At 51.3% G+C, this 24,198-nt stretch overlaps 1 protein-coding gene across 1 annotated transcript in view; it reads left to right on the forward strand.

Moving 5' to 3' along the window:
- kdm6ba (lysine (K)-specific demethylase 6B, a) overlaps window positions 1-24,198 on the forward strand; it is a 76,229-nt gene that overhangs the window by 49,381 nt on the left and 2,650 nt on the right. Inside the window, exons 4-19 of the mRNA XM_034290809.1 lie at window positions 2,688-2,758; window positions 12,710-12,795; window positions 14,295-14,396; window positions 14,545-14,668; window positions 14,866-14,949; window positions 15,469-15,889; window positions 16,012-16,194; window positions 16,328-16,861; window positions 17,225-18,148; window positions 18,656-21,090; window positions 21,203-21,326; window positions 21,542-21,647; window positions 22,709-22,914; window positions 23,020-23,201; window positions 23,503-23,766; window positions 23,852-24,039. Of these exons, the coding sequence (XP_034146700.1) occupies window positions 14,550-14,668; window positions 14,866-14,949; window positions 15,469-15,889; window positions 16,012-16,194; window positions 16,328-16,861; window positions 17,225-18,148; window positions 18,656-21,090; window positions 21,203-21,326; window positions 21,542-21,647; window positions 22,709-22,914; window positions 23,020-23,201; window positions 23,503-23,766; window positions 23,852-24,039 (5,770 nt within the window). The 5' untranslated portion in view covers window positions 2,688-2,758; window positions 12,710-12,795; window positions 14,295-14,396; window positions 14,545-14,549. The remainder of the gene's footprint in view (window positions 1-2,687; window positions 2,759-12,709; window positions 12,796-14,294; window positions 14,397-14,544; window positions 14,669-14,865; window positions 14,950-15,468; window positions 15,890-16,011; window positions 16,195-16,327; window positions 16,862-17,224; window positions 18,149-18,655; window positions 21,091-21,202; window positions 21,327-21,541; window positions 21,648-22,708; window positions 22,915-23,019; window positions 23,202-23,502; window positions 23,767-23,851; window positions 24,040-24,198) is intronic.

Genomic DNA, 24,198 nt, shown 5'->3' on the forward strand with positions numbered 1-24,198 from the left:
ATGATTGAGGTTGAGGTTAGAGTCACGTGTTTTTTTTTTTGCCAATGGTTATAAATTACCAGGCATCACACACGGTAAAACCTGTGTGTGTGTGTGTGTGTGTACAGTCCAGTGTAGGTATGAGGTCTGCTGTCCCAACATGAACAGTGTCTCTGAATCACCAATGACTAAGGTCTCAAGCAGCCCAACCATGACACCTGCACACACGCCATGCAGGCTCACACACGCCAGGCATGCTAACACACACGCACACGCACACACACACACACGCACGCATGCACGCACCCACTGTTTTCTGTGAGAGCGCTGGAGCAGTTAATTGGAGAGAAAACAGATACTCAGTGATGAAGAGAGAGATGGGGGGGTAAAGTCTGTTGAGTCAGGAGGTGTGTTCATTGGGTTATAATGGTCAGTTCATGGATCATTGTTATCTGTACCACACAACCCTGCTGTCAGCGTATCAGACAAAGCGAGAGTGAAGCAATAAAGTGTGTGTGTGTGTGTGTGAGTGTGTGAGCAGCGCATGTATCCCAGCTGGCACTCAAACATTAGCCCTGGGTCCCTGCACAAAGCGGACCTTGACTTCTGCAAAGTCACATGTAGCCCTGCTGTCACGAGACCCGACGCCGTCTTAGCCCTTCCCTGACCTCGCTCCTCCTCCTTCACGCTCTCCCTCTCTCTCGTTACTCCTTCCCCCATATTCTTCTTTCATTTCTTTTTTTCTCTCTCTTCACTGCCTTTCATCTCGCTCTGAAGCGTCTCTCCATTCCTTTGATATCTTATCCGTTTCTCTTGATGACTTTAAGAGTCTCCCCACGCAGTTTTTTTATCTGTTTGTGTTGTTCACTCCACCTCCTTTCCGTCGCTTCTCTTCTCCCTCTACCCCCCCCTTGTCTTTCAGCCCGGCTGCAATCTCTCAGTCTGCTCCTTATCGCCTGTCAAACGCTTAACCTTCTCACTCTCCCTTGCCCCCCCCCCCCCCCCCCCCCCCGTCTTGTCCAATGTGTCTTTCTGCTTGGCTGTTTAAGGTCACAGTGTTACTCCCACGGGTTGCCCTTTACAGACACTGTAACAGACCGTCCCATATCATCTGCTTTCAGTTCAGCCTGATCTCTGATCAGCAGAATCTCAGCTGGGTCTGGATTCACAACCGCCTGGGACAGCAGGATGTTATCTCTGATCAGCGGAGTCTCAGCTGGGTCTGCCTACACCGTTGTGGCAACACGCATCTCATGTGGAATTCACAAAGAATATGAAAAAGGGCCGTGTTGAAATTGGCTCTCTATTCAAACCTAATATTACGGCAAACTACTGTTTCCTCACCACCAACAAACTGATGAAATGAATAGAGCGTCTGTCCACAGCCGTGTGACTCCCTGTTTTACCTATATTTTAAGATGGACCATTGTTGATAGCTCCAAACATTTTCCAACGCCTTCGAAATACTGTTAGGGCTTGTTAAAATTACGAGATAGACTCATTCTAGATAGCATATTCATTTCCACAAGGGTTTGAATTTACACTGGCATGTTCGAGACGCACCACACAGGATTGTGGCCATGGGAAACGGGAGCACTGCACAGAAACCTGATACAGTTCTGACACAATTGTCTCCATTGAAAATATGGCACACCCTGCCTCGGAAGGTGGGATCTAGAGCTAACAACATATGCAAGTTTACACCAAAATGTAGCATCTAGAGTCTTGTCCGATGTCTCGGAAAATGTAGCTTAACGTAAACAAGCCCTTCGTGTCCCACCTTTACTTACCTCTGAGGGCCTACTCCACACCAGCTGTGGCCCTGCAGGGAGGGAACCCTATCACCCCTGAACTCTGACCCATGTAGGTGAAAGGTCAAGTGCCCTAACAGGCTAGTCTACTTGACTGCCGGTGGCTGATAAATGAATGTATGTCTGCCAGTTCTTGTCACAGCTGTCAGGACCTGTGTTTATAGAATGCATAAAAGACCAGAGGCTCATTGGGTTCTTTAGGTAGTGTTTCATGGTATATGAGTGAAAGAGAGGAGGTGAGAAAGAAAAAATAAGAGACAGAAAAACGTAGAGTCTAAGAGGGACGATATCAGTCAAAATCTATGTTCAAATGGTGAACAGCAAGTCTGCTGCAATAGGTCATACAAACAATTAGTGTGAGAGGAGAAAAGAAGGAGAGGAGATGAATAGGCAGTGGAGGAGGAGAGTGAAGGGGAGAGGAGGGAGGAAAGCTGAGGGGAGAGGAGGAGGGGAGCTGAGGTGGAGGAGGAGATTAGGGGAGTAGTGAAGTATGAGAAGGTCGGGTACGTGACATTTAGGTTGAAACTGCAACCACAAGTCAGAAAAGCGCGCGTGTGCGTGCGTGCGGGTGCGTGCGTGTGTGTGTGTGTGCGCGTGTGTGCGTTTGCGTGTAATATATATGAGGGGAGATGTACCAGAGTGCCACCTGTTCTGTGTCACATTACCCTGTAATGGGAAATCATTCTGGAACAGGCGACGAAACTCCCACAATCCCACACAGGTGGGCCACAGGTGCGCAATGTCCACCGCAGCCTGAACCCAAAACCAAACATGTCCTTTGTGTCAGCATCCCACCAGGATGCATGTCAACCGTTTTGCAACCACTTGACTAAATGTGGAGTGTGTTTTGACCCCAAGGCCAGACTGACTGAGTTGTGGACCACATTGTGTTTTCAGGAGAAGCAGACTGAATGAGGCATGAATGTGGTGGTCAACTGAAACATCTGGACTGAAGACTTGACTTAAAGGTAAGAACCCAACTGCTCATTTAATTTCAGTGTGTCTGTTTCTATCTCTTTCTCACACACACACACAGAGATATGTGGTTAAAAGGTTAGAGAAGGACAGGATCAGAGAGTAAGGAGAGGGAGAGACAAATGCAGAGTGAGAGGGGAGGAAGAGAGAGAGAGAGAGAGAGAGAAAGAGCAAGAGAAATAACGAGTGTGATTACAAAGGCTAAGACACCACAAAGAGTCACTTGTGAGGGTTGTGGAATCAATGTGTGGAGTCAATGTGTGTGAGTCAGCCGTGTCTCCTTTCAGAATGGTCCGTGTGTGCTGAGTAAGGCATGCTGGACTGGGCATGGCTGAGTCAAGGCTGAGTTTGTAGAACTCAAGTGACACACACACACACCAACACACATCTGTCCACACAGAGAAGAGGCTGGGAAACACTGCTGTACCAGTCACACATCCGTCTACTGTTATCCCCCCCCCCCCCACCCGCCCGCTCGCCTCCACACACGCTCTCCCTCTACTCCTCCCTCTACCTCTGAGACATACTGCTACTGATTCAAGTGAGGTAGGAATGAGAGGAATCTTTTTGGCTTGTAACCATGAGAGGGATGTTACATCTGTGGTGTGAGAACTGAACTCACCCCACCCCCTCTCTCTCTCTCTCTCTCTCTCTCTCTCTCTCTCTCTCTGTGTGTGTGCACCCCCATACACCTACTCCTCTCTCTTCTCCTCTCTCTGTACCTCGTTTCTCCTTTCATTACAGCAGAGGCAGTCACTGTAATTATACTCTGTTCACACAAACACAAACATACACAAAGTATACAGACACAGTATATACACACAGACTAGGTTGACACACAGACACACACACACACAGACTTGAGTACACTCACTTGATGACCATCCTCATAGTTCCTCTTCCTTAACAAACAGATATATACTCTAACACACAGACACTTTAAACACAACTCTACTATTTGCGAGTGGAGGGGCATGTGTGTGAGTGACTGATCAGGCACGCGGCCAATCTCTAGCTTGTTACAGTGAACAGGAAGGGGCTGTTGATGTGGGACTGTGTACCACACACACACACACACTGCTTCAGCTCAAAAAACCCTGAAACGCGCACACGCACACACACACACACACACTGCTTCAGCTCAAAACCCCCTGAAACACACGCACACTTTGAAACACACTCACTCTTTGAAACACACGCACACACAGAAACACAAGCACACACAGAAACACATGCACACATTGAAACACATGCACACATTGAAACACAGTAACAAACTTCCACACTGATATGGGAACCATTCTGTCACACCACTGAATAAACATTATATCTGACATGATAGCTACTACTTGAGAAATGTTTTCTGTGTGTGTATTGTCTGAAAAGGTGTGTGTGTGTATGGTCTGGGGAGCTGTGTGTGTGTGTGTGTGTGTGTGTGTGTGTATATGTTCTGGTGATCTGTGTGTGTGTGTATGGTCTGGGGAGCTGTGTGTGTGTGTTGTCTGGTGAGGATGAAAGAGACCTGGAATGTGCTTGAGAACATCTTGTGAGGTCAGTAATGAGAACTGCCTGTTCAGCATCAAATTCAATTTTTTTGTGTGTGTGGTGGGGTGTTTTGTGTCCTTTGGTTGCTGTCTGAGAATCAGCAATGACACACTCCTAACCTGTGTGTGTGTGTGGGGGGGGGGGGTCTTTGGTTGCTGTCGGAGAATCAGCAATGACACACTCTGCCCAATGTGTTGTTATTGTGGCTGTAGTGACTCACAGGGGTACAGAGCGACCACCCATTTCTGTCAACAAAAACCTGTTGAAACCCTTTGAGAGCCTATATCTATGTTTTAGCATTATCAGTCAATATTTTCAGTAATCATTAATGTTATTGTTACCTACTAACTGTTTTCCAAAGATTTAGTCAGCTCAAAACAAGCGTTTACTCTCGTATTATTTATTAAAACAGAACTGTATTTATCCCATTACTGTCATAAGCCCGATATTAGTTCATTATAGACGACAGTGTTATAATAGCTTTCCTCCCTCTACTCAATATTACAGTGTTGTAATAGCTTTCCTCACTCTACTCAATATTAGTGTTATAGCTTTCCTCCCTCTACTCAATATTACAGTGTTATAATAGCTTTCCTCCCTCTACTCAATATTACAGGAAACGTAGACTATGGAAGATAATAATAGCTATGGCGTCAGGATAGTGCATAGTCCAAAAATAAGCATTCAGACGGAAACGCTGTCCGGATGAACCAACGATAGGGCAGTCACGAGGCGAGCCCATCATAAAAAAAACGTTTGGAAGCGAAGGAACACGCTCCGGTAGTCGGGGCCGGAGTCGGTAGGTAGCAATTCTCTGCCAGTTGCGCTGACAGGGAATTCCGGTGACGTCAGCGAACTATTATCGTAGGTTGAGCAGCGAGCCAAAACCCTTGTCCCTTTAAAACACAGCTCGGTTCAGTCAGTGCAACCCGATCCCACTAGCTTCTGTCAGGAGAGAGAACGAGACGAGCTCTCTGAAAACAGAGAAAGCTGGAGAAAACAAACGGAATAATAAAAACCCGATCTCACTCGTCGACTGAAACTAAAAGGAATTCAAAGCCAGACAGACACAATTAGTTGGGCGTCAAGTGATAGAAGTTTACGAGCGCTTTGAAAGGAAGCGAGTGAGACGAATTGAACGCTTCATTCTGCCGGTAGGATCGTTGGTCTGAGTCGCTGGAATTTAGCTGCACACACACTTCAGCTCCAACTACTGACTGGATTCAGGACACTCAGCAAAATATCTACTCCAATACCCTGACGGACACTGAAATAATTTTACTGCAAAGAGAACCTTGGTTGTTTTTCAATTTTATCGGTGGGATTTACGGGACTACACCTGCACGAACTTAGGTGAATACATTTACCGTAGCCTACTACTTTGTCAATAACATTGTAAACTGTTCGAGATGTTTGTTTTTGTTACAGTCGCCTACTGTTATAATGTAAATACAACGTTATATATCGCGTCGCTGAGTCGACATTAATTTAGCCTTTGGTGTTTTTCACTAGAGATCTTGTAGGATCTGTAATTTATTTTCTCGAAAAAGGTAAGTCGTTAAAATGTATTTGTCTGAAGGTCTTCGTGTGATGTTCGCTGTTTTCACCTCGGTTTGTTTGCTAGCGATTACAACAAAAGAGCGCATTACGTAAAATGCGTGGACTGTTGGAGCTCAATTCAAAGTTGTTTGTGCCCAAGGCTACAGTGTAGTAACAGTTAAGAGTTATCGATGAAACCGGAAGACTTGTTTGATCACGCGGCCCTGTTAACTCTTGCGCTCCTGTTTCAAATCGCTAAGAGGGTTTATTTTAAGTTGCCAGTGACTGGATTGTCTCTTGAGTTCAACGCGTCAATTAGAAAACGACTTGAGTGTAGGCATTGATTTCTGCTTTGTATTCAAGTATAAATTATTATTGTAGGTTAAGTATTTTGGTGAATTTATTTTGACAGTAAAAAGGTGTACTTATAAACATAGCAGCATCCCACGTGTGTTGTGGGACCGGGTAAACGAAATTTATTGTGTGCAGGATCTCCCCTCCTCCATGCCTTTGTCTGTGTGAGCCTAGTAGGCTAAAAGGCTGACTGAGGAGTGTTGAGTGGGGATGGGCAGGCAGGCTTCCTTGTAAAGTGAATGGATTGCCCCTAGTCAGACCTTCCTCGCACAAAACAAAAAGACGAATTGAAAGGAAGTCATTTGCATCGTCCAGGGGGAGGGGTGATGTTTTTTGGTCTGGTTTGGTGCGTGTGTTGCAAAACACCCGTCTGCCTGGGAGAGCATTCAGCGATTAGAAAAATCCCAAAACAATGCATTAAAACATGCGTGGGAAAAGGTGTCCGTTGTTTTCTCGTTAGCATGTAATTACCCTGACAGTATTAAGTAAAATATGACAAGAGTGCAGGCTAAAATAAGCGTTCATGCGAGAGCTCTGCTCATAAGCATTTTATTGGTGGTTATAAACCTAGCCTTGTTCTAAAAGTCGAAGTGTGCTGGCATGGGGTCGGACCAATCCTTTGAACGTCCACTTCCGATCAATCAAGGCGATTGAAATGGAAACAAGTGACGTGTTTGTGATTCTTTGAAGTCCCTAGCTATAAATTAAGGGCCAACAGAAAGCTGCTTATGTAAGCTTTTCTCCTATCCCATCCTACTGCGTCTTGGTTGAATGGTAAGTAGCCTTCTTCTGGCTTGAATCACCCGCCCCCGTGTGTCCCATCCCGTGATTTGGTTGCAAGTGAATGAACAATCGCCGCCCATTCTACTCTTATGACGAACGTGTACGGTTAAAGTTGTACACGCACAGCATATTTGTCTGAGAAAACTTGTTCTATTTACGTGGCAATGCTTGTGTAATGGTATGACTGAATCACTCGAATGAAAGCGGAATAAACGGTATTACAGAGCAAGTGTGTGTATGTGCTGGTAAGCTAAAATAAGGGGTTGAACTATGGTGTTATGAGAAGTTTGGTGTTTGTCAGTTTATATGTGTAGGTTAAGATTGGCTTTCGAAAACGGTGTTGTGCGTGCGGGCGGGCGGGGATGCTTGTGAAGGGTGTGCGCGCGCCTGGCATAAAATGCAGGTCAGTAGGCTGACACTCCGTTTGAGATGGTGGTTATGACATTGGATCAGTGTGTGGGTGTACCACGTGAATGTCTCAAGTTCTTCAGGTTCTGTGACTTTGTTTTGTAACTCTCTTTTTTTATTGTGAGGTGCACTTGGGAGGACCAACTTTCATTTTGGGTGTGTGCTTGTGTGGTTACTTGTGAAGCCAGGGGAACTAAGTTGATGATGAAACCACGGTTTGCCAGGCACCAACGGTCTCGTATTTTACCAGAAACACAGGATGACGTGTCTATGCCAAGCGTGCACGTGCTGTAAAACAGCCATAACGTCACAGACCCTTTCCCCAAAATCTTGCAGGACACCGATTCATTTGTCACCACACAGAAAGGTGTGACTGTATCTCACCACTGTAATAATTAAGGTTTGTCCAGAGAAAGCAGTCATGATGATTAAACCTCAGTCTCCTTGAGGATGCGCTGCTAAATGAGTTCTGGTGTTGGATGCAGAAGAACCGGTGCTTGTTGAGTTGCAACTGAGGTAAAACTTAGTCAGCTGCTTGTGGAATTCCACCTAACAGTGTGAGACCTGTAGCTGTGGAAGGTGTGTGTGTGTGTGTGTGTGTGTGTGTGTGTGTGTGTGTTGAGTATGTCTATGCATGTTAGAGAAGTAGTTGGTTTCTGTTTTTATATCCTCTAGTCTCAAAAACTTGTGTGTTTGTTATTAGGTTCCACCACCATCTGTGTGTGGATCTCTGGTGGTATCTGTGAGTATACTTTAGACTTATCACTGGCATCCCACCAACGTTGTTGCTTTGGGGAGGTGAATGGGGGTGTGTATGACTAATACACCACAGCACGCGCACACACACACACACACACACACTTCACCATGAGACTGCTTTTACTCAAACCAGTGACAGAAGAAAGGTTTACGGAAGGAAGTGAGAGTGGTTGTCTGAATTATTTAAGACAAGAGCGAGATAAGTACGAGAGAGTTAGTGGGTGAGGGCAATCAGGGACCGTTCAGGTGGCCCTTCGGGCTAAAGGAACGGTGGTCCGAGTCGGCCATCTGAGCTGCCTCCCTGCGTCCTCCTGGCCGTGTTTTGTTTCCCTGTTAAGACTTCAGTAGAGTCATGTAACTGTTCATATTAACGCAGGCCTGTTCCTCATCAGCCGTTATCTGTGATGGGGAACGTTCAGTCCAAGAGGTCTGTTGACGAGCACAAGTGTGCGTTATCTGCACACGGGCGCGCACACACACAGATAGGGGCTGGGAGTGTTTTTTTGGGTCAGCTTGTCCTTGATGTTGTTCTGTGGAGACATGATCAGGAACATCCTCCTGTACCACGGATACAGTCTCAAGTATTTTCTCTCCGCTGTTCACGAGTCTCTCGGGCTCCGCCTCGATAACCGCCAACCGTAGTCACGGCAAACGTTGTCTAGGCAACAGAGTCTCAGCTCGGCAGTGGCTGTTGTGTACCCAGGAGATCCTACGTGTTTCTTTGTTTGTTTGTCTCTCTGGATTCTTGGAACTGAGGTCCGGGGTAGGAGGGGTATTTTGAGGTGTTTCGTCCCATAATACAGAGAAAACAGGGTGTTGTGCTGTTTCCCTGGGATGCTGTCCTCCTCTGTGTTCGGGGAAACAGAAAGCAAGCAGCCTGGGGCTTTTGAAGTTTCAGAACAAGGGGAAAGTGAGAGTGTTCGTTTTTTTTTCTTTCTCGTTCTTTCTTTCAACTTTTGTGTTGAATGTAAACACACAACACGTGGTAATCCGGATTACGGCGACTGCCGATATCACCTGGGCTATTCCGAGGGTTTCGGTCTCAGACGTTACCATATTGAGTCACATCTTCCCCTGCTTACACACGTGTAGGCCCAGGCAACGCCATGGGCTCTGGCTCTTGAAGTCAGGCCATTTCCGGAAAACAAGAACAGAACAGTCACATCTTCTGAAGTCACTTATTTTGTGAAAGACTTTCAGGAAATCTGTGAGTGGCTGGCTGGAAAGATGTTTCCTTAACACACACACACACACACAACCTTCTTATTAATAGGCAAACAATAACACCTTGCACATTTCCAGCATCCTTCAGCGTTATTTATCTTTACTTAAGCTTTAAATGACACTTCTGTTCTGTATATGCTGACGTGTTTTAGAGGCGGAGCCTTTGACCAGACACATCGATGATGTCATGTCTCTCTGCCACCTGTTATAGGACCATTAATATAATCTACTAATATATGGTATACATAACTGCTGTTTACATGCGGGGTGCACGCCGTTTCTTTTCCACAGGAAACTGTTGCTCCTCGCCCTGCTGTCTGTAGCCAACCCCAAACCTGGGGAGGCCTACCTACTTCCTGGAACCCTGGAGCATCCTGTCTAATCTCAGAGCAGCTCTCTTTTCTCCATGGCCGACGTCACACACGTGCGGAACGTCCTTGTTTGAACCGTGCTTAGCCGCCAGAACACATCACCCTGCCCGTTGTCAGGTGCGCAGGAGCGATGGCAGTTAGATAAAATACTTGTGGCGGATTTCATCTCTTCAATCAGCGTTCACCGTCTGCGACATGCTAAGTTGAGCTAAAATACCACATTCGGCGGTGTATAAGGTGTAGACTGTTTCTGAACGTTTTGCGGTGTCTCTGCGTATGTCACGAGGGAGGTTTGCACCAGCGCGGTATTGAGCCTGGATCTCTGCTTGAACGTGCTCTGTGAGTTGGACCCGCTCTCAGAAACCGCACATGTTCAACTACCCCTGTGCCAGGGTCACAGTCCAAGTTCTCAGACAGATCAGGATAAAACAACCGCTCTGTTTATTTTTATATAAATTAAATCCAACTGTGAGCTGTAAGTTGCACACCCAAAACCTAAAAATGACAAAGTAACAGCGGCTTATCGTTATCCACCTTTTGTCTCCGTTATGACCGGGGAACCAGTGTTTGGTGAAGATGCTCTGGTGCAGTACGTGGGGGAAGTACGTGTGTGTTTGGCAGTAGCGGTACTCTCTCGGTGTGTGTGCGTGTGTGTGTGTTTGGCAGTACCGGTGCTCTCTCTGTGTGTGTGTGTGTGTGTGTGTGTGTGTGTTTGGCAGTACCGGTGCTCTCTCGGTGTGTGTGTGTTTGGCAGTATCGGTGCTCTCTCTCTCTGTGTGTGTGTGTGTGTGTGTGTGTGTGTGTGTTTGGCAGTACCGGTGCTCTCTCGGTGTGTGTGTGTGTTTGGCAGTACCGGTGCTCTCTCGGTGTGTGTGTGTGTGTGTGTGTGTGTTTGGCAGTACCGGTGCTCTCTCGGTGTGTGTAGGCGATAGTGTGTGGGAAAGGCTGGGATGCGATGGTGACGTGCGTCCCAAACAAACACATACTGTGGGTGCCTGGCAACTGGATGGACGCAGATGGGCGGCCTCTTCATGGTGTGAGAACACCCCGGAACACACGCTCAGTCCTCTCATCTATTTTTAACTGTGCTCTTCTGTCTGTCTGGCCCCAGACCAAACCACTATGAGACTGGCAGGGGTGTTCTCTGGTTGGGGTTTGTCATTAATGTAGTAAGATCTGGACCAAACCACTATGAGACTGGCAGGGGTGTTCTCTGGTTGGGGTTTGTCATTAATGTAGTAAGATCTGGACCAAACCACTATGAGACAGGCAGGGGTGTTCTCTGGTTGGGGTTTGTCATTAATGTAGTAAGATCTGGACCAAACCACTATGAGATTGGCAGGGGTGTTCTCTGGTTGGGGTTTGTCATTAATGTAGTAAGATCTGGACCAAACCACTGTGTGACTGGCAGGGGTGTTCTCTGGTTGGGGTTACTCATTATCAGTGTCAGGAAACAGCAATAAAGACTTTACCCTCTTTTAATCTGGTGACTGCACAACCTTGTTTTGGCTTGTGTCTTGCCTTCTAGTACTTTGTCTTATTGTATATAGTATATTAACCAGATCAATGGAGGTGCTGACTGGAACATGGTCTTTGTCATCAGAGGGGTTTCTCTGGGACCCAGGTTACGGGCGACGTGGGAAATTCTGCCAAAATATAGTTATGGCACCTGAAGTCTCTCAGTCGTGTCTTAATGTTTGTTGTGGTGTTGAGGATTCTGTGTGGTATCGGTGCGTTGGAAATGCTGTGACCTAATGGGGGAATTCGGCACCACCACAACAAAACCAGTTCTCGGGCACTTATCCGTCACCATTGGTGGTTTGGCGATGCTTCCCTTCGCTGTAAACCCCCCCCCCCCCGACCTGCCTAGCTACATCACTTCCTGTTTGTTTCACCATAACACCGCTTTGCCGACCTGCCTTTGACTCCACGCTATGAGAAAATTCCCTGTGACATCATACCATCGCTAGCGACGCCCCCGGTCACCTGATGGTAAGTCCCAGGGGGGCCGGTGTGTGGCGGGGCGGGGGGGAGTGGACCTTAGGGGTTGCGTCTGGGGTAAGCCCTTTCCACTCTGCCGGTGCTGACTCACTCGCCGGGGTGGTTCCCCACAGTGTGACGTCCCGGATGCAGTGAAACGCACGCGCACACGCCCCCACACAGCCTGACAGAGAACCATGGAAAAGATACTATCTGTCCCTGTTTTTAAGACAGATCTTAGCTGCAGTCATCATTTTCCTTCTGTTGTACACGCAAAAGCGTGGCCCTTAGTGGGCGTTTAGAACACTGGCTAATGTGTGATTCTCACCCATAATGCACTTCCCTCTTAGTTTCACTTCTTTTTTTGTTTGTTTTTATCTTTTGTTCATTGTTTTTGTCATTCGCCTCTCATAAAACAGTGATTGCTGTTATTGACCTCTTTTTCTCTCTCCGGTCAGGCGCTCTTGCGCTCTGACCATCTGTTTATCCTGGGTTGCAGTTTCACGTGTGATAGTTGACACAGCACGCTGGCCTCTTCCTGTTAGTGAGCCTGCCGTTATTTGTGTGTCGTCAGCCCTGTTGCCCCCAGCACAGTCACTCTCACCTGTGTGTGTGTGAAAGCCCCTTCTCTCTCCACGTCGGCCCCCTGCCGATTCACCCTTTCCAGTTTCCACACTGTGATTCGGGAGTCAAATTAGGGGAGGGGGCAAGAAAAGTGAGGGGGTGAGAGGAAGTTAGTCATTTTGAACGTTGACTCCCCGTGTCGCTTGACTACCTCCCATGAATGTTGGGAACGTGGCCCCTGGTCGGCTTTCTGTTCCTCTTCAGACGGTCAACATCTATGGAGCTTGCCCCGTTTATAAACACACATTAGCTTATCACTGTGGTCTGCGATTTGGCCTTTAGCTGTTAGCCAATGTGGTTTACTGAAAGGCTGACTGTTTTTGGCTTTGATATTCAAAATACCTCTCTTTCGATTAGTCCAGGGCTGCCACATCCAGAGATGATTGGCTGCAGAAGCTGAGACTCAACAATACAGGATCTGGAACCAGGTGCCATTTTGAAAGGTGAGTGTGTGTCTGTGTGTGTGTGTCTGTGTGTGTGTGTGTGAGTGTGTGTCTGTGTGTGTGTGTGTGTGTGTGTGTCTGTGTGTGTGTGTGTGTGTGTGTGTGTGTGTGTGTGTGTGTGTGTGTGTCTGTGTGTGTGTGTGTGTGTGTGTGTGTGTGTGTGTGTTGGAACATGTGTTCTTTGTAGCATGTGAACTACCCAGGGCTGTTTATGAACGTCTGGTCCATGTCTATATATATATTGTGTGTGTGTGTGTGTGTGTGTGTGTGTGTGTGTGTGTGTGTGTGTGTGTGTGTGTTCGTTCGCGTCTGGGGTGTCATTATATCACACACGAAGGCGTAGAGGGGGGCGTGTCAGCAAGGCTCAATATTGTCTTTATTTCAGTCTCCCTAGAAGTTTAAAAACAGAGTGCCCAAAATATCTTCCCCCCAGGCTTATAATAGATAGTTGGGGAGAAGTGGAGCAGGAGGCCCTTCACACACTAGCAGAGCTCATTTTGGACCGGCCAATCACTGGGGAGCATGCTGCTGGCTCATCGTCCGTGTGTCTTAGTCTGAGGCACCAATCTTTGTTCGACTGTGTTTCTTTTTTGCGTTTGGAACACGAACTCGCTGGTGTGTGTGTGTGACTGTATGCCAGGCTCCTTTCCGTATTCTCCAGTCTGCTCCTTTGTTCTCCTGTGTGTGGGAAGGTGTGGGTGTGGAACACAAGCAGCACCTGTGCCCTCCTTCGCTGAAGAGCGGTTGTATTTTTTTTCATCTTTTCTTCCTAATCCACCCTGTCGCCCTATTCTGACCGTCTGGTGTGCCGCCCCCCCCCCCCCCCCCCCCATCACACCAGCTATAATGGGATTAAAACCAAGTAGATCGAACACACCCAGTGCATTTACACACACACACACACACACACACACACCCTTGGCTAGTCTCCAGCCCTCTGTGTGTGTGTGTGTGTGTGTGTGTGTACCCTCCCCCTTAAGGATTACAGTTTCTTGATAGGTGCCGGAACTCCCCAGGGCCATCTGTGCTTGCCTAATCGCTGCAGTCCCTCCCGGCAGGGCTACGGTCGCCCCCTAGGGTCTGGTTCTGTAGCCCGCGGCCACAGTGTGCCGGACAGGGACGGACGAAAACAACGTTGTGTCACCCTGGTTCACCTGGAGATATGGAGCCTGGTGTAGCCACTGTTAAACCCCCGTTGACCTTTGACCGTCTGGTTCGGTTTTTGTTCCCGGCTGCGGCATGCCTCTGTAGATCACGTTTCAAACTAGATGATGGAAAGGCCTAATGGCACGTGGGGACTTGTTTCTGCCCGTCTGTGGTCCTCGCCGTCTGTCTGTGGTCCTTGATTTCTGCCTGTCTGTGGTCCTCGCCGTCTGTCTGTCTGTGGTCCTTGCTTTCTGCCTGTCTGTGGTCCTCGCTGTCTGTCTGTGGTCCTTGCTTTCTGCCAGTCTGTGGTCCTCGCTGACTGTCAGTTCTGCCTGTGGTTCTGTCCCTACCAGGCTGTACAGTATTGGCGCTGAGCGTGTTGACGGTCTCCCCTTAGTGTCGGTGGGTGGTCTTCTCTGTGCTGCCGTGGAGGGCTTCACGACACAGCTAGTGTGGTGAGTACAAAGCTCCACAGTCACATTTTTCCAGGCGTTGCACAAATGCCTCAGGTTTCTGTTTTTTTCCATGTTCTTCAATGTGCGTTGTACAACGTGATTACTCCCTGTGTGGGCTTGGGTTTGATGTGTGTGTGTCCCGTCCCAGGCTGGATGCATCACACAGTGGAGCAGTTTGGTGGGCGTGGCACACGGGACTCCTTTTCTCTGGACGGACTTAGCCGGGGACCATGGGCTCCTGTGGGCAGCCGCCCCAACTGGGCCCCTGCCAGGTACGCAGCCCTCACACACACACACACACACACAGCCCATATGACTGAGTGACACATGCAGGGGCCGACTAAGGGAAGCCTACAGTGAATGAATGAAAGGCCTCACGCTCTTTACCTCAGGTCCGACCTGGGACTGTTCTTTTTGTATTTGCAGACAAAATAAGTTATTCTCTCTACTCTTTTGTTCTCTATATCAGGGGTTCGCCAGGTATCAATCAACACCAGTTCCTACCATCCAGTCACATGGCTGGACTGAACTCCCCAAGTAAATTCAATAATGGGTAAGTCTGGGATTTTTCATGGGTCACATTGGTTTCACACTAGTTAGATCGTCTCTGGGGTGGGGGGGGGGGGGTCAAGGTTGTAGGGGCTAGTTAGACCCTTCAGTAGAGCCTTCAAGCAAATGTGCAATAGCGGAGCCTCCATAACGAAGAAGAATCCCATAAGGCATTGTGTCATTTCACAAAAAAAGAATGGACAGTCATGCTTAATTAAGGCAATGTTCATGTCTGATTTTGAGACTTGACATGCAAAACACCCTAAAAAATTCACGGTTCACTTGTTAATGATGTGTATTTCTTCTAAAATGACATGGGGAATTTTTAAATGTTAATTTCATTGATTAAGTGAACGGTGAACTGCATTTTTGAAATCACGAGTGTGTCCCAAAAGTGATGAGTTTATTGAACCCCTAGCCACTCTGCGAAGGTCACTCTGAGGACGTGTGTAGGCGAGAGGTGCTGGATGGGGATCCATCTGGTCACCCGGGCCGTAATCTAACTCTGCCTCCGTCCCGTCAGCTCCATGCAGGTGCGCAGCGGTGACAAGCCGGAGCCGTCTCAGCCCAAGTTACCCGGCCTCCCACGGGGGGAGCAGCACCGCGTCCCGCCTCCCCATCACCGGGTTTGGGAGCAACTGGGCCATTTCTACGAATCGCACCCCCACCCAGCCATGCCCCTGCCCGGCGACCACGGCGCTCGCCTGCACGGGTTTAGCGGGGGACCTCCCACCCACCTGACCCCCAGGGGCCCGGCGGCGCTCGGCGATGACGCCTGGGCTCTGCAACAGAGGGGCTACCCAGGGAAGATGTTTGGGGGCCAGCTGAAGAGACCCGCCCCCCCTCTAGGGGAGCACTCGGTCATCCAGCACACCCCGCACCCCTCCCCTCGCTCCGGCGAGGACTGCCCCAGCCCCAGCAAGAGGAGGAGGAGCACTGAGCAGGTACATGGAGAACCCCACTGGACTGCAACATGCTGTCTAGTCTATGGAGCTTATTTTGGGTTGCCGCGTGATTGCGGTAATGACAGTGTTACCCATTATAACCCTGGTGTGTCCATGTCCAGGCTTCTCACCCGGGCATGCAGAGGTTCTCAGGCCCGGGCGGTCCAGCCCAGCCACCCCAGCAGCAGCCCCACTACCCCCCTCCCACACCCAAAGCTGCTTTCTGGAACCCCATCCACAAGGAGAACGCCTCCTGGACCCAGCCGGAACGCAAGAGCGGCCTCCCCGAGTTCCAGGTCAGAACCGTAAGCACAGCAGGACTACTACTTTATCAAGAGATGAACTTGAGATAACTTCCTGTTACTGTTTGATTTGTTGAGATCCTCCTCAAGGTGTTCCCATCCTCAGTCCTAACCAAGTGTCTCTCTCCCGCTCTAGGAATCAGCCAAGTCGGCGATGGGTGGTTACACCTACAAACCTTCCCCTCCCTCGCCCGTCTCCCCGCCCCCCACCTCCTCCCCGGGAGGATACCCTCAGGGCCGCAGCGGGGGGCCCCCGCCACACAAGCCCCAGTTCTCACCTCAGGCCCTCAGTCAACCCCCCCACAACTCTCACCCCCACTACTCCAAACAACCAGGCCTGCCCTGCATGGGAATGGAGCCTCGGACCGGCCCCCCCACCCCCCAGAGAGGCCCTGCCGCCGGGGGGCGAGGAGGCAACCACCCGCCTCCCCCTCATCCTTCCCACCACCACCACCAACTGCCTCCTCCGGCGAGAGGCGAGCGGGACAGCCGGGAGTCCCCTAAAGCCTCACCAGCAAACCACACAGCTGTGCCTTACAGCCACCAACCCCACTTCCAGCCCCACCCCGGGCTGGGGCACACGGCCCCCCAGCAGCACAACCTACCTGGCCCCCACCAGGACGCCTGGAGGCCCCAGGGCCAAGGCAGGCCGCATGGCATCCAACCCCTGGTGAGTCCTGGGTTACGTCCCGTGTCTCAGTCATTACATTTGTCAAAGTGTCATCTCCGCCCTTTTTCACACAACCGTAGATATTAGCGTAATGTTGAGACGACTCCCGTCTCATTTGTAAAGACCGGGAACAACTCCCATTTTAACCACTAATTTCAGCTTGGAGTTGGTGGCCTACACATTTTAGGTGGATAGGATGAGTAAAACCATAACCATTTGTGATTAAAAATTGTTTTTGTTATCTGAGTTTCAAAACAAAAGAGGGCTCAGCTTATTTCTAAAGGGGCCCATGTCTAAATGTCAGTTATCATGGCTCTTCATGTCCAGTAGGTTTATCTGCCTTACCTCTGGTTCTTCCCGCAGGAGTCCAGTCACTTGAGGGTGGGTCTGTTACAGGGGCAGCAGAACCGGGCTCCGGCCCAGCACCACCCACACATCAGCCCCCCTCAGGCACCTACCAGGACCCCGGTCATCACCTCGACCTCTCAGCCCCCCTGCTCACAGTCCAACACCAACCGCTACACCAGTATGACTGGGCCGGCACTCTCCACTGTCACCACAGCGCCACCGGCTGGCTGTTCAGCTAACAACACCAGCAGCAGCTGGCGGAGCAGAGAGACTCTGGGCCTGCCCCACCAGACCTCTGCTCTATCTCAGCTGGAGAAAGGTCCGGAGAGGGGGCCCAGCCATCTCATGGTTCACCCAGGGTATCAGGGAGCCCACGTGGGCACTGCCAGCCACGGCCACCAGTCGGCACTTAGGCCTCAGCAGTCCCCTACCCTCTACCCCCAGTCAGTTCCAGGGAAGTCGTACTACGAACGGGCTGAGTCGGAACACACTCTTCCTTCATCCTCCTCAGGACATCAGAGGGCAGGGGAGAGCGTTATCACCAGCAGAGGGTCTCAGGCCAACCCCCTCCCCGTGACGATGGTGGCTAGCTCGCCCCTGCACCGCCCAGTGACCTCTCCCCACACCTCCAGCCCCTCTCAGCCAGCCTCCAGCCCTTCCTACTCCAGACGCTGTTCCCAGTCGGCCCCCCGGGCCACCACACCCTCAGCCCAGGGTTACGCTCTTCCTCCAGCCCAGCCACCACCACCCTCAGCCACCCAGGCACCACCACACTCAGCCACCCAGGCACCACCACACTCGGCCACTCAGTCCATGGAGGAGGCCCTGGATAAACTGGACGCTGAGCTGCAGGGTCACATGCAGGCAGAGGAGAGAAGGAGGGACTTAGCGAGAGAGCAGGAGGAGAGAAAGAGGAGGGAGAGAGAGCAGGAGGAGAGAAGGAGGAGGGAGAGAGAGCAGGAGGTGAGAAAGAGGAGGGAGCGAGAGCAAGAGGTGAAGAAGAGGGAGCGAGAGCAGGAGGAGATAAAAAGGAGGGAGCGAGAGCAGGAGGAGATGAGGAGGAGGAGGGAGCGAGAGCAGGAGGAGATGAGGGAGCGAGAGCAGGAGGAGATGAGGAGGAGGAGGGTGGAGCGAGAGCAGGAGGAGATGAGGAGGATGAGGGTGCGAGAGGAGGAGGAGATGAGGGAGCGAGAGCAGGAGGAGATGAGGAGGAGGAAGGAGCGAGAGCAGGAGGATATGAAGAGGAGGGAGCGGGAGCAGGAGGAGATGAAGAGGCGGGAGCAGGAGGAGATGAAGAGGAGGGAGCGGGAGCAGGAGGAGATGAAGAGGAGGGAGCGGGAGCAGGAGGAGATGAAGAGGAGGGAGCGGGAGCAGGGGGAGATGAAGAGGAGGGAGCGGGAGCAGGAGGAGATGAAGAGGAGGGAATGGGAGAGAGCTGATGAGAAGAGGAGAGAGAAGGGAGAAGAAGCGAGAAATAGGAGAAAGGAGTGGGCAAGAGAGGAGGAGGAGAGGAAGAGGGGGGTAGTAACAGAGGAGATTAACAGGAGAGAAGAGTCAGCCATCGAGAGTTTGGAGAGACTCTTATCAGGAAGTTCCTCCACTGGTCCACCACCTCCTCGCCTGTCAACCATCTCCACCTCCACTCCACTGCCTAGCCAGTCTTCCTCTTCGCCCCCCTTCCCCTGGCTGAGTCGGGGCGGGGCACCACCCTGCCCCCCAGGCCAGGCGCCACCCCCTCCGGCCACCTTGGAAAGGTTGCATCCGCCCCCGCTCACCCCCCAGACGGAGTACGCCCGGGAGAAGCAGAGACAGAGGGAGATGTGGGGTGGAAGTCCATCGTCACACAGTGGTACCTCCGAGAGCAATGCCCAGTCCTCAGCTGGTATCTACCCCGACCATCCATCCAATCAGACTCTGATGCAAAGCCCATCCAAAGACGCCTCCTATTCCAGGGAGAAGGCTGGTCAGCAGGCAAGAGGAGCGATTGGGACTACAGGTCCCCTCCACTCCTCCAGCACCGTGACCATCCAAGAGCCACCTAAACTCTTCCAGGTGTTCCCCAGGGACAGAATCTCGTCTGGGGTCAACACCTCCAGAACTGGCGGCAGCAGCACTTCCAGCACAGGGGGCCTCCTCCTCAAGTGCATGCCCACCGGAGGGCTAGGCAGTCTGGGTAGCAGCTCGGACAGTGCCCAGTTTGAGGAGGAACCCTCGGAGCTCTCCACGTTACTCCCCGATGGCCTGGCCAACATCATGGCCATGCTGGACGAGTCCATCAAGAAAGAGGAGGAGTCATTGTACATCAGCAGCCGTAACGGACCAGGAGAAAACCTAGTCAGCGCCTTCTCCGTTTCCGTGGCGCCAGTCAGCAGCTACCCATGTGCCCCGGACCTCATCCCTGCACCCAAGCAGCAGCCGCAGGACGACTTCGTCGGGGCGAACGCCAACGCCAGCCCCCCCGTGCTGAGTCGACAGGGCTCACTCGCCTCCCCCTGCAGCATGACCTCGTCCCTCAATGAGGAAGACGAGGAGAAAGCCGCTCCCGAGCTCCGCAAGCCGGCCCTCCCGCACAACCCGCGGCCAGGGACCAACTACCGCCACTGTGACCTGGCCAAACTCTACGGACTCCCCGAGCCGGTCAAGAGCGAGTGTGACGACGAAGACGAGGACGATGAGTCGGAGGCGCCGTCCTGTTCCCCGCCCCCGCCCCGGAGACCCCACCTCCACCAGACCGGCATGAGCAGCAGCTTCAAGTCCCTGTCCGCGTTGGAGAACCAGAAGTATGCGTACCGAGGAGGTCCGTTTGGCCGGCCGCCCCCCTCCGCTCTGGGGGGAGTTAAGTACTCCTCTTCCCTGTCCCTGGGGCCGGACATCCAGCAACAGCAGAACAGCAGCTCCCCCACGTCCGATTCCACGAATCACCCCGGCTTCACACCGCCATCGGCCCCGACCCGCGTCACCAGCCCCCGCTCTCCCTCCGGCTGGGAAGCCAAGCGACCTGTGGAGAAGATGGAGGAGCCTGACATCTGGAGAGATGGGAGGGAGCCAGCAGAGCAGAGGTTGTATTGGTCAAGGGAAGAATCCAATGTGAATTCTCCTACCCAGCCCAGGGAGGAGCCCAAGCTCACCACGATCTCGGAGTCCTCCCTGGCGGAGCTGGGACGAAGCTGTGAGGTACTCCTGACCCGACACTCTCACTCCCTGCCCAGCATTGACACCTCGGACTGCAAAGCCGGGCTCAAACAGGACGGGCTCCACAAGACCGAAAGAGACCGGGATGGAGAGAGGGAGAAGAGGAAACACAGCAGCGCCAAGAAGCACGAGGAGAGGAAAGAGAGGAAGAAGAAGCACCGGGAGAAACGACTGATGTCGTCTTTCTCCTCGTCCTCCTCTTCGTCCTCCCACTCCTCCTCTTCGTCCTCTCACTCCGGTTCCAAAAGGCACAAGGAGGGCAAAGGCCACAAGGAGAAGGACCACCGGCGAATCCTCGGGAACCTGGACCTCCAGAGCAAGGAGATCCGGGAGAAGGGCTGCGACCGCGTGCGGTCAGACACGGAGCGGAAGAGGAGGAAGGAGGTCGGCTCCACCAGCGAGGGAGAGCCCTCAGAATGGCCGTCCCATAGTAGCAGTGAAAGAGGTTTGGGCGGGATGTCGTCTTCTCAAGAGCGAGAGTCTGGGTCGATGCTTCAGGGTTCGGCCGCTGACTTCATGAAGCTGAAGGGCCTGTCAGACGGGCCCCCGAAAGAACTGAAGATCCGACTGATAAAAGTGGAGAGTGGAGACCGAGAGACGTTCATTGCCTCAGAGGTGGAGGAGAAGAGGATCCCGCTGGAGGAGATCACGATCAAGAACACGGCGGCAGAAATCATACGGGCCTGCAAGTGAGTAGAGCTGGGGCGGGGTCATCACTCAGAACGCTGTCTGTGGTCCTGTGGATTGCCCCCCCGGTATGTACCTTCACGTTGGTTGTGACACCTCCATTTTCTCTCATAGGGGCGCAAAGGTTAAGGGCAAGTTTAAAGAGTCCTATCTGCTCCCGGCGTTCTCTGTCAAGCCCCTGTTTTCGACAGACCCCATCCCGAGAGAGAAGCTCAACCCCCCCACGCCAAGCATCTATGTAAGCATGACCGTACGCTGTAACAACGACACATACGTCAGGTCACTGTCATAACTCACTTTCTGCGTCTCTCTACCATGTAAGCCGGTCTCAGTTTCGCTCTCTGGTTTGAGGCATGACACTGCCAGGGTACCTCGATGTCCCTGTGTTGCCCTCTACTGGTTGAAGACTGCACCTGACGTGGCTCTGACTGTTCTCTCCCGTTCCTTCTCAAGCTGGAGAGCAAGAGAGACGCCTTCTCCCCTGTTCTGCTCCAGTTCTGCACTGACCCCAAGAACCCGGTCACCGTCATCAGAGGACTGGCTGGATCGCTACGACTCAGTGAGTTGAACCCAAACTCTTTCTGTAGGTTGTTGGCTCCATCCCCAGTTGGAACCAACTCGGTTTATCAGTCAGTTGAAGTTTTAAATCTACCCCAATGTCACTCACCGGGCCCCAGATGTATTTTGGTCAGACTCGCGAGCTGACATTGATGTAGTTGGGAAGGTGTGCAACGAGACGTGACAAGTCCTTCACAGTTTTCACAGTTAAAATTGAGCTGGGCTGTACAACATATTCAAATGTTTTCCAAACAACATTACTAGAAGATAGCAACTGTAAAACTACTCCTACAAATGTTGTGGCATAGACTAGCTGTTAGAAAATACATGTTGTGTCTTTCAAAAGTTACACCGCTACTCCGGGTGAACTAAAAGTAGCCAGCGTCCATGCATTGATTAGCTTTGTGGAATAAAAATAAGCCATGTGCGTTGGCCATTTTGAGTTTTCAGGATTGAACACAATCACAATGATAAGTGCCCCGAATGATGGTGCAATAACGCCCAGATGAAGATACAGCTTTTATCATCATTTAAAACATACTTCTGGGTTTTGTTATCACTGGTCTAGACGATTACGTATTTTCTTGTCACACAAGGTCGGCACACCACTATTAGCTACCTTCAGTACGTAGACTGTCCTGCAAACAGCATTGTTTGCATGGCAGGACCTGTTCTCAGTGTTCCTCCCCCAAGACCTGGACCTGTTCTCATTGTCAGTGTTCCTCCCCCAAGACCTGGGCCTGTTCTCATTGTCAGTGTCCCTCCCCCCAGACCTGGGCCTGTTCTCATTGTCAGTGTCCCTCCCCCCCAGACCTGGGCCTGTTCTCATTGTCAGTGTTCCTCCCCCAAGACCTGGGCCTGTTCTCATTGCCAGTGTCCCTCCCCCCAGACCTGGGCCTGTTCTCATTGCCAGTGTGTCTCCCCACAGACCTGGGCCTGTTCTCATTGCCAGTGTCCCTCCCCCCAGACCTGGGCCTGTTCTCATTGTCAGTGTCCCTCCCCCAAGACCTGGGCCTGTTCTCATTGTCCTTGTCCCTCAACGCTGTGCATTCCTCCCCCCAGACCTGGGCCTGTTCTCCACCAAGTCTCTAGTTGATGCCAATGCTGAGCAGTCTGTGGAGGTGAGGACTCAGGTACAGCAGCCTGCAGATGAGAACTGGGACCCAAGTGGCACCGGGCAGACCTGGCCCTGCGAGAGCAGCCGCTCACACACCACCATCGCCAAGTACGCCCAGTACCAGGCCTCGTCCTTTCAGGAGAGCTTACAGGTACACATCTATTATCAAGTACACTTCAGAAGCAGGTTGTCAAACAGCTTCTTTATTGTATGGGGCAGAAGACACTCAAATGGATCTTGATTTGTTTTTCACCAGGAGGAGAAGGGCAGTGATGAGGAGGATGATGATGAAGAAGAAAAGGAGAGGAAGAGCAAGGAGTTCACTCCTGAGACGTCTAGCAAAGACCCCACAAGCAAAGACGCTGCCGGCACGGAGCAGAAATCTGTGGGGAAGATCATAAAATTTGGCACCAACATCGACCTGTCAGACCCCAAGAGGTAAGCTGGAGACCAAGGTTTTTTTTACCACATGGAGCATGTGGGACTTATCCCATTTCTAGAACTTTCCTGAGAGGTATTGCTGACCTCTACTGGTCACATTTTGGTACTACATCGTTATTACATAACCTATTCCCAAAATCACCAAAGCTACCACTTCACTGCGCAGCATGGTCAAATAGTGCAACTTCAACCTCAGAACATTAGCTGCTGAGTGATGATCGATAGCATTGATGCTGATACTGCCACACACGTTGTGTTGTCTTTCAATCTGTGACAAATCTCTCCTCTTCCCCTCCAGGTGGAAGCCCCAGCTGCAAGAGCTCCAGAAGCTCCCAGCCTTCATGCGTGTGGCGTCCAGTGGTAACATGTTAAGCCACGTGGGCCACACCATCCTGGGCATGAACACCGTCCAGCTCTACATGAAGGTCCCCGGAAGCCGGACGCCAGGCCATCAGGAGAACAACAACTTCTGCTCGGTGAACATCAACATCGGGCCCGGAGACTGCGAGTGGTTCTCCGTGCACGAAAACTACTGGTCGGCCATCAACGACTTCTGCGAAAAGTAAGTTCAGCGGGAGTGAGTCGACGCGTTCCAGATCTACGTGTGGTTGCGTCAGGCGATCTAACACGCCGCCTCTCTCCGTCAGACACGGGGTGGACTACCTGACGGGGTCTTGGTGGCCCGTCCTGGAGGACCTGTACCACTCCAACATCCCGGTGTACCGGTTCATCCAGAGACCGGGAGACCTGGTGTGGATCAATGCAGGGACGGTCCACTGGGTGCAGGCTGTTGGCTGGTGCAACAACATCGCCTGGAACGTGGGGCCTCTCAACTGTGAGTTTACTTTACCTTTAACAACAGATTGGTGTGTTGAGGTAGTTCAGCTTCTACCGATGAGACATCTTGGAGATCCAGTCTGAATAGTTACTAGCTTTTGGTCAAGTGGTCAGGAGTGTTCTGGGTTGGAGCGGCCGTATTCATGTTTCTACTTAA

This window comes from Esox lucius, chromosome 24 (genome assembly GCF_011004845.1).
Source record: "Esox lucius isolate fEsoLuc1 chromosome 24, fEsoLuc1.pri, whole genome shotgun sequence".
Taxonomy (NCBI): Eukaryota; Metazoa; Chordata; class Actinopteri; order Esociformes; family Esocidae; genus Esox; species Esox lucius.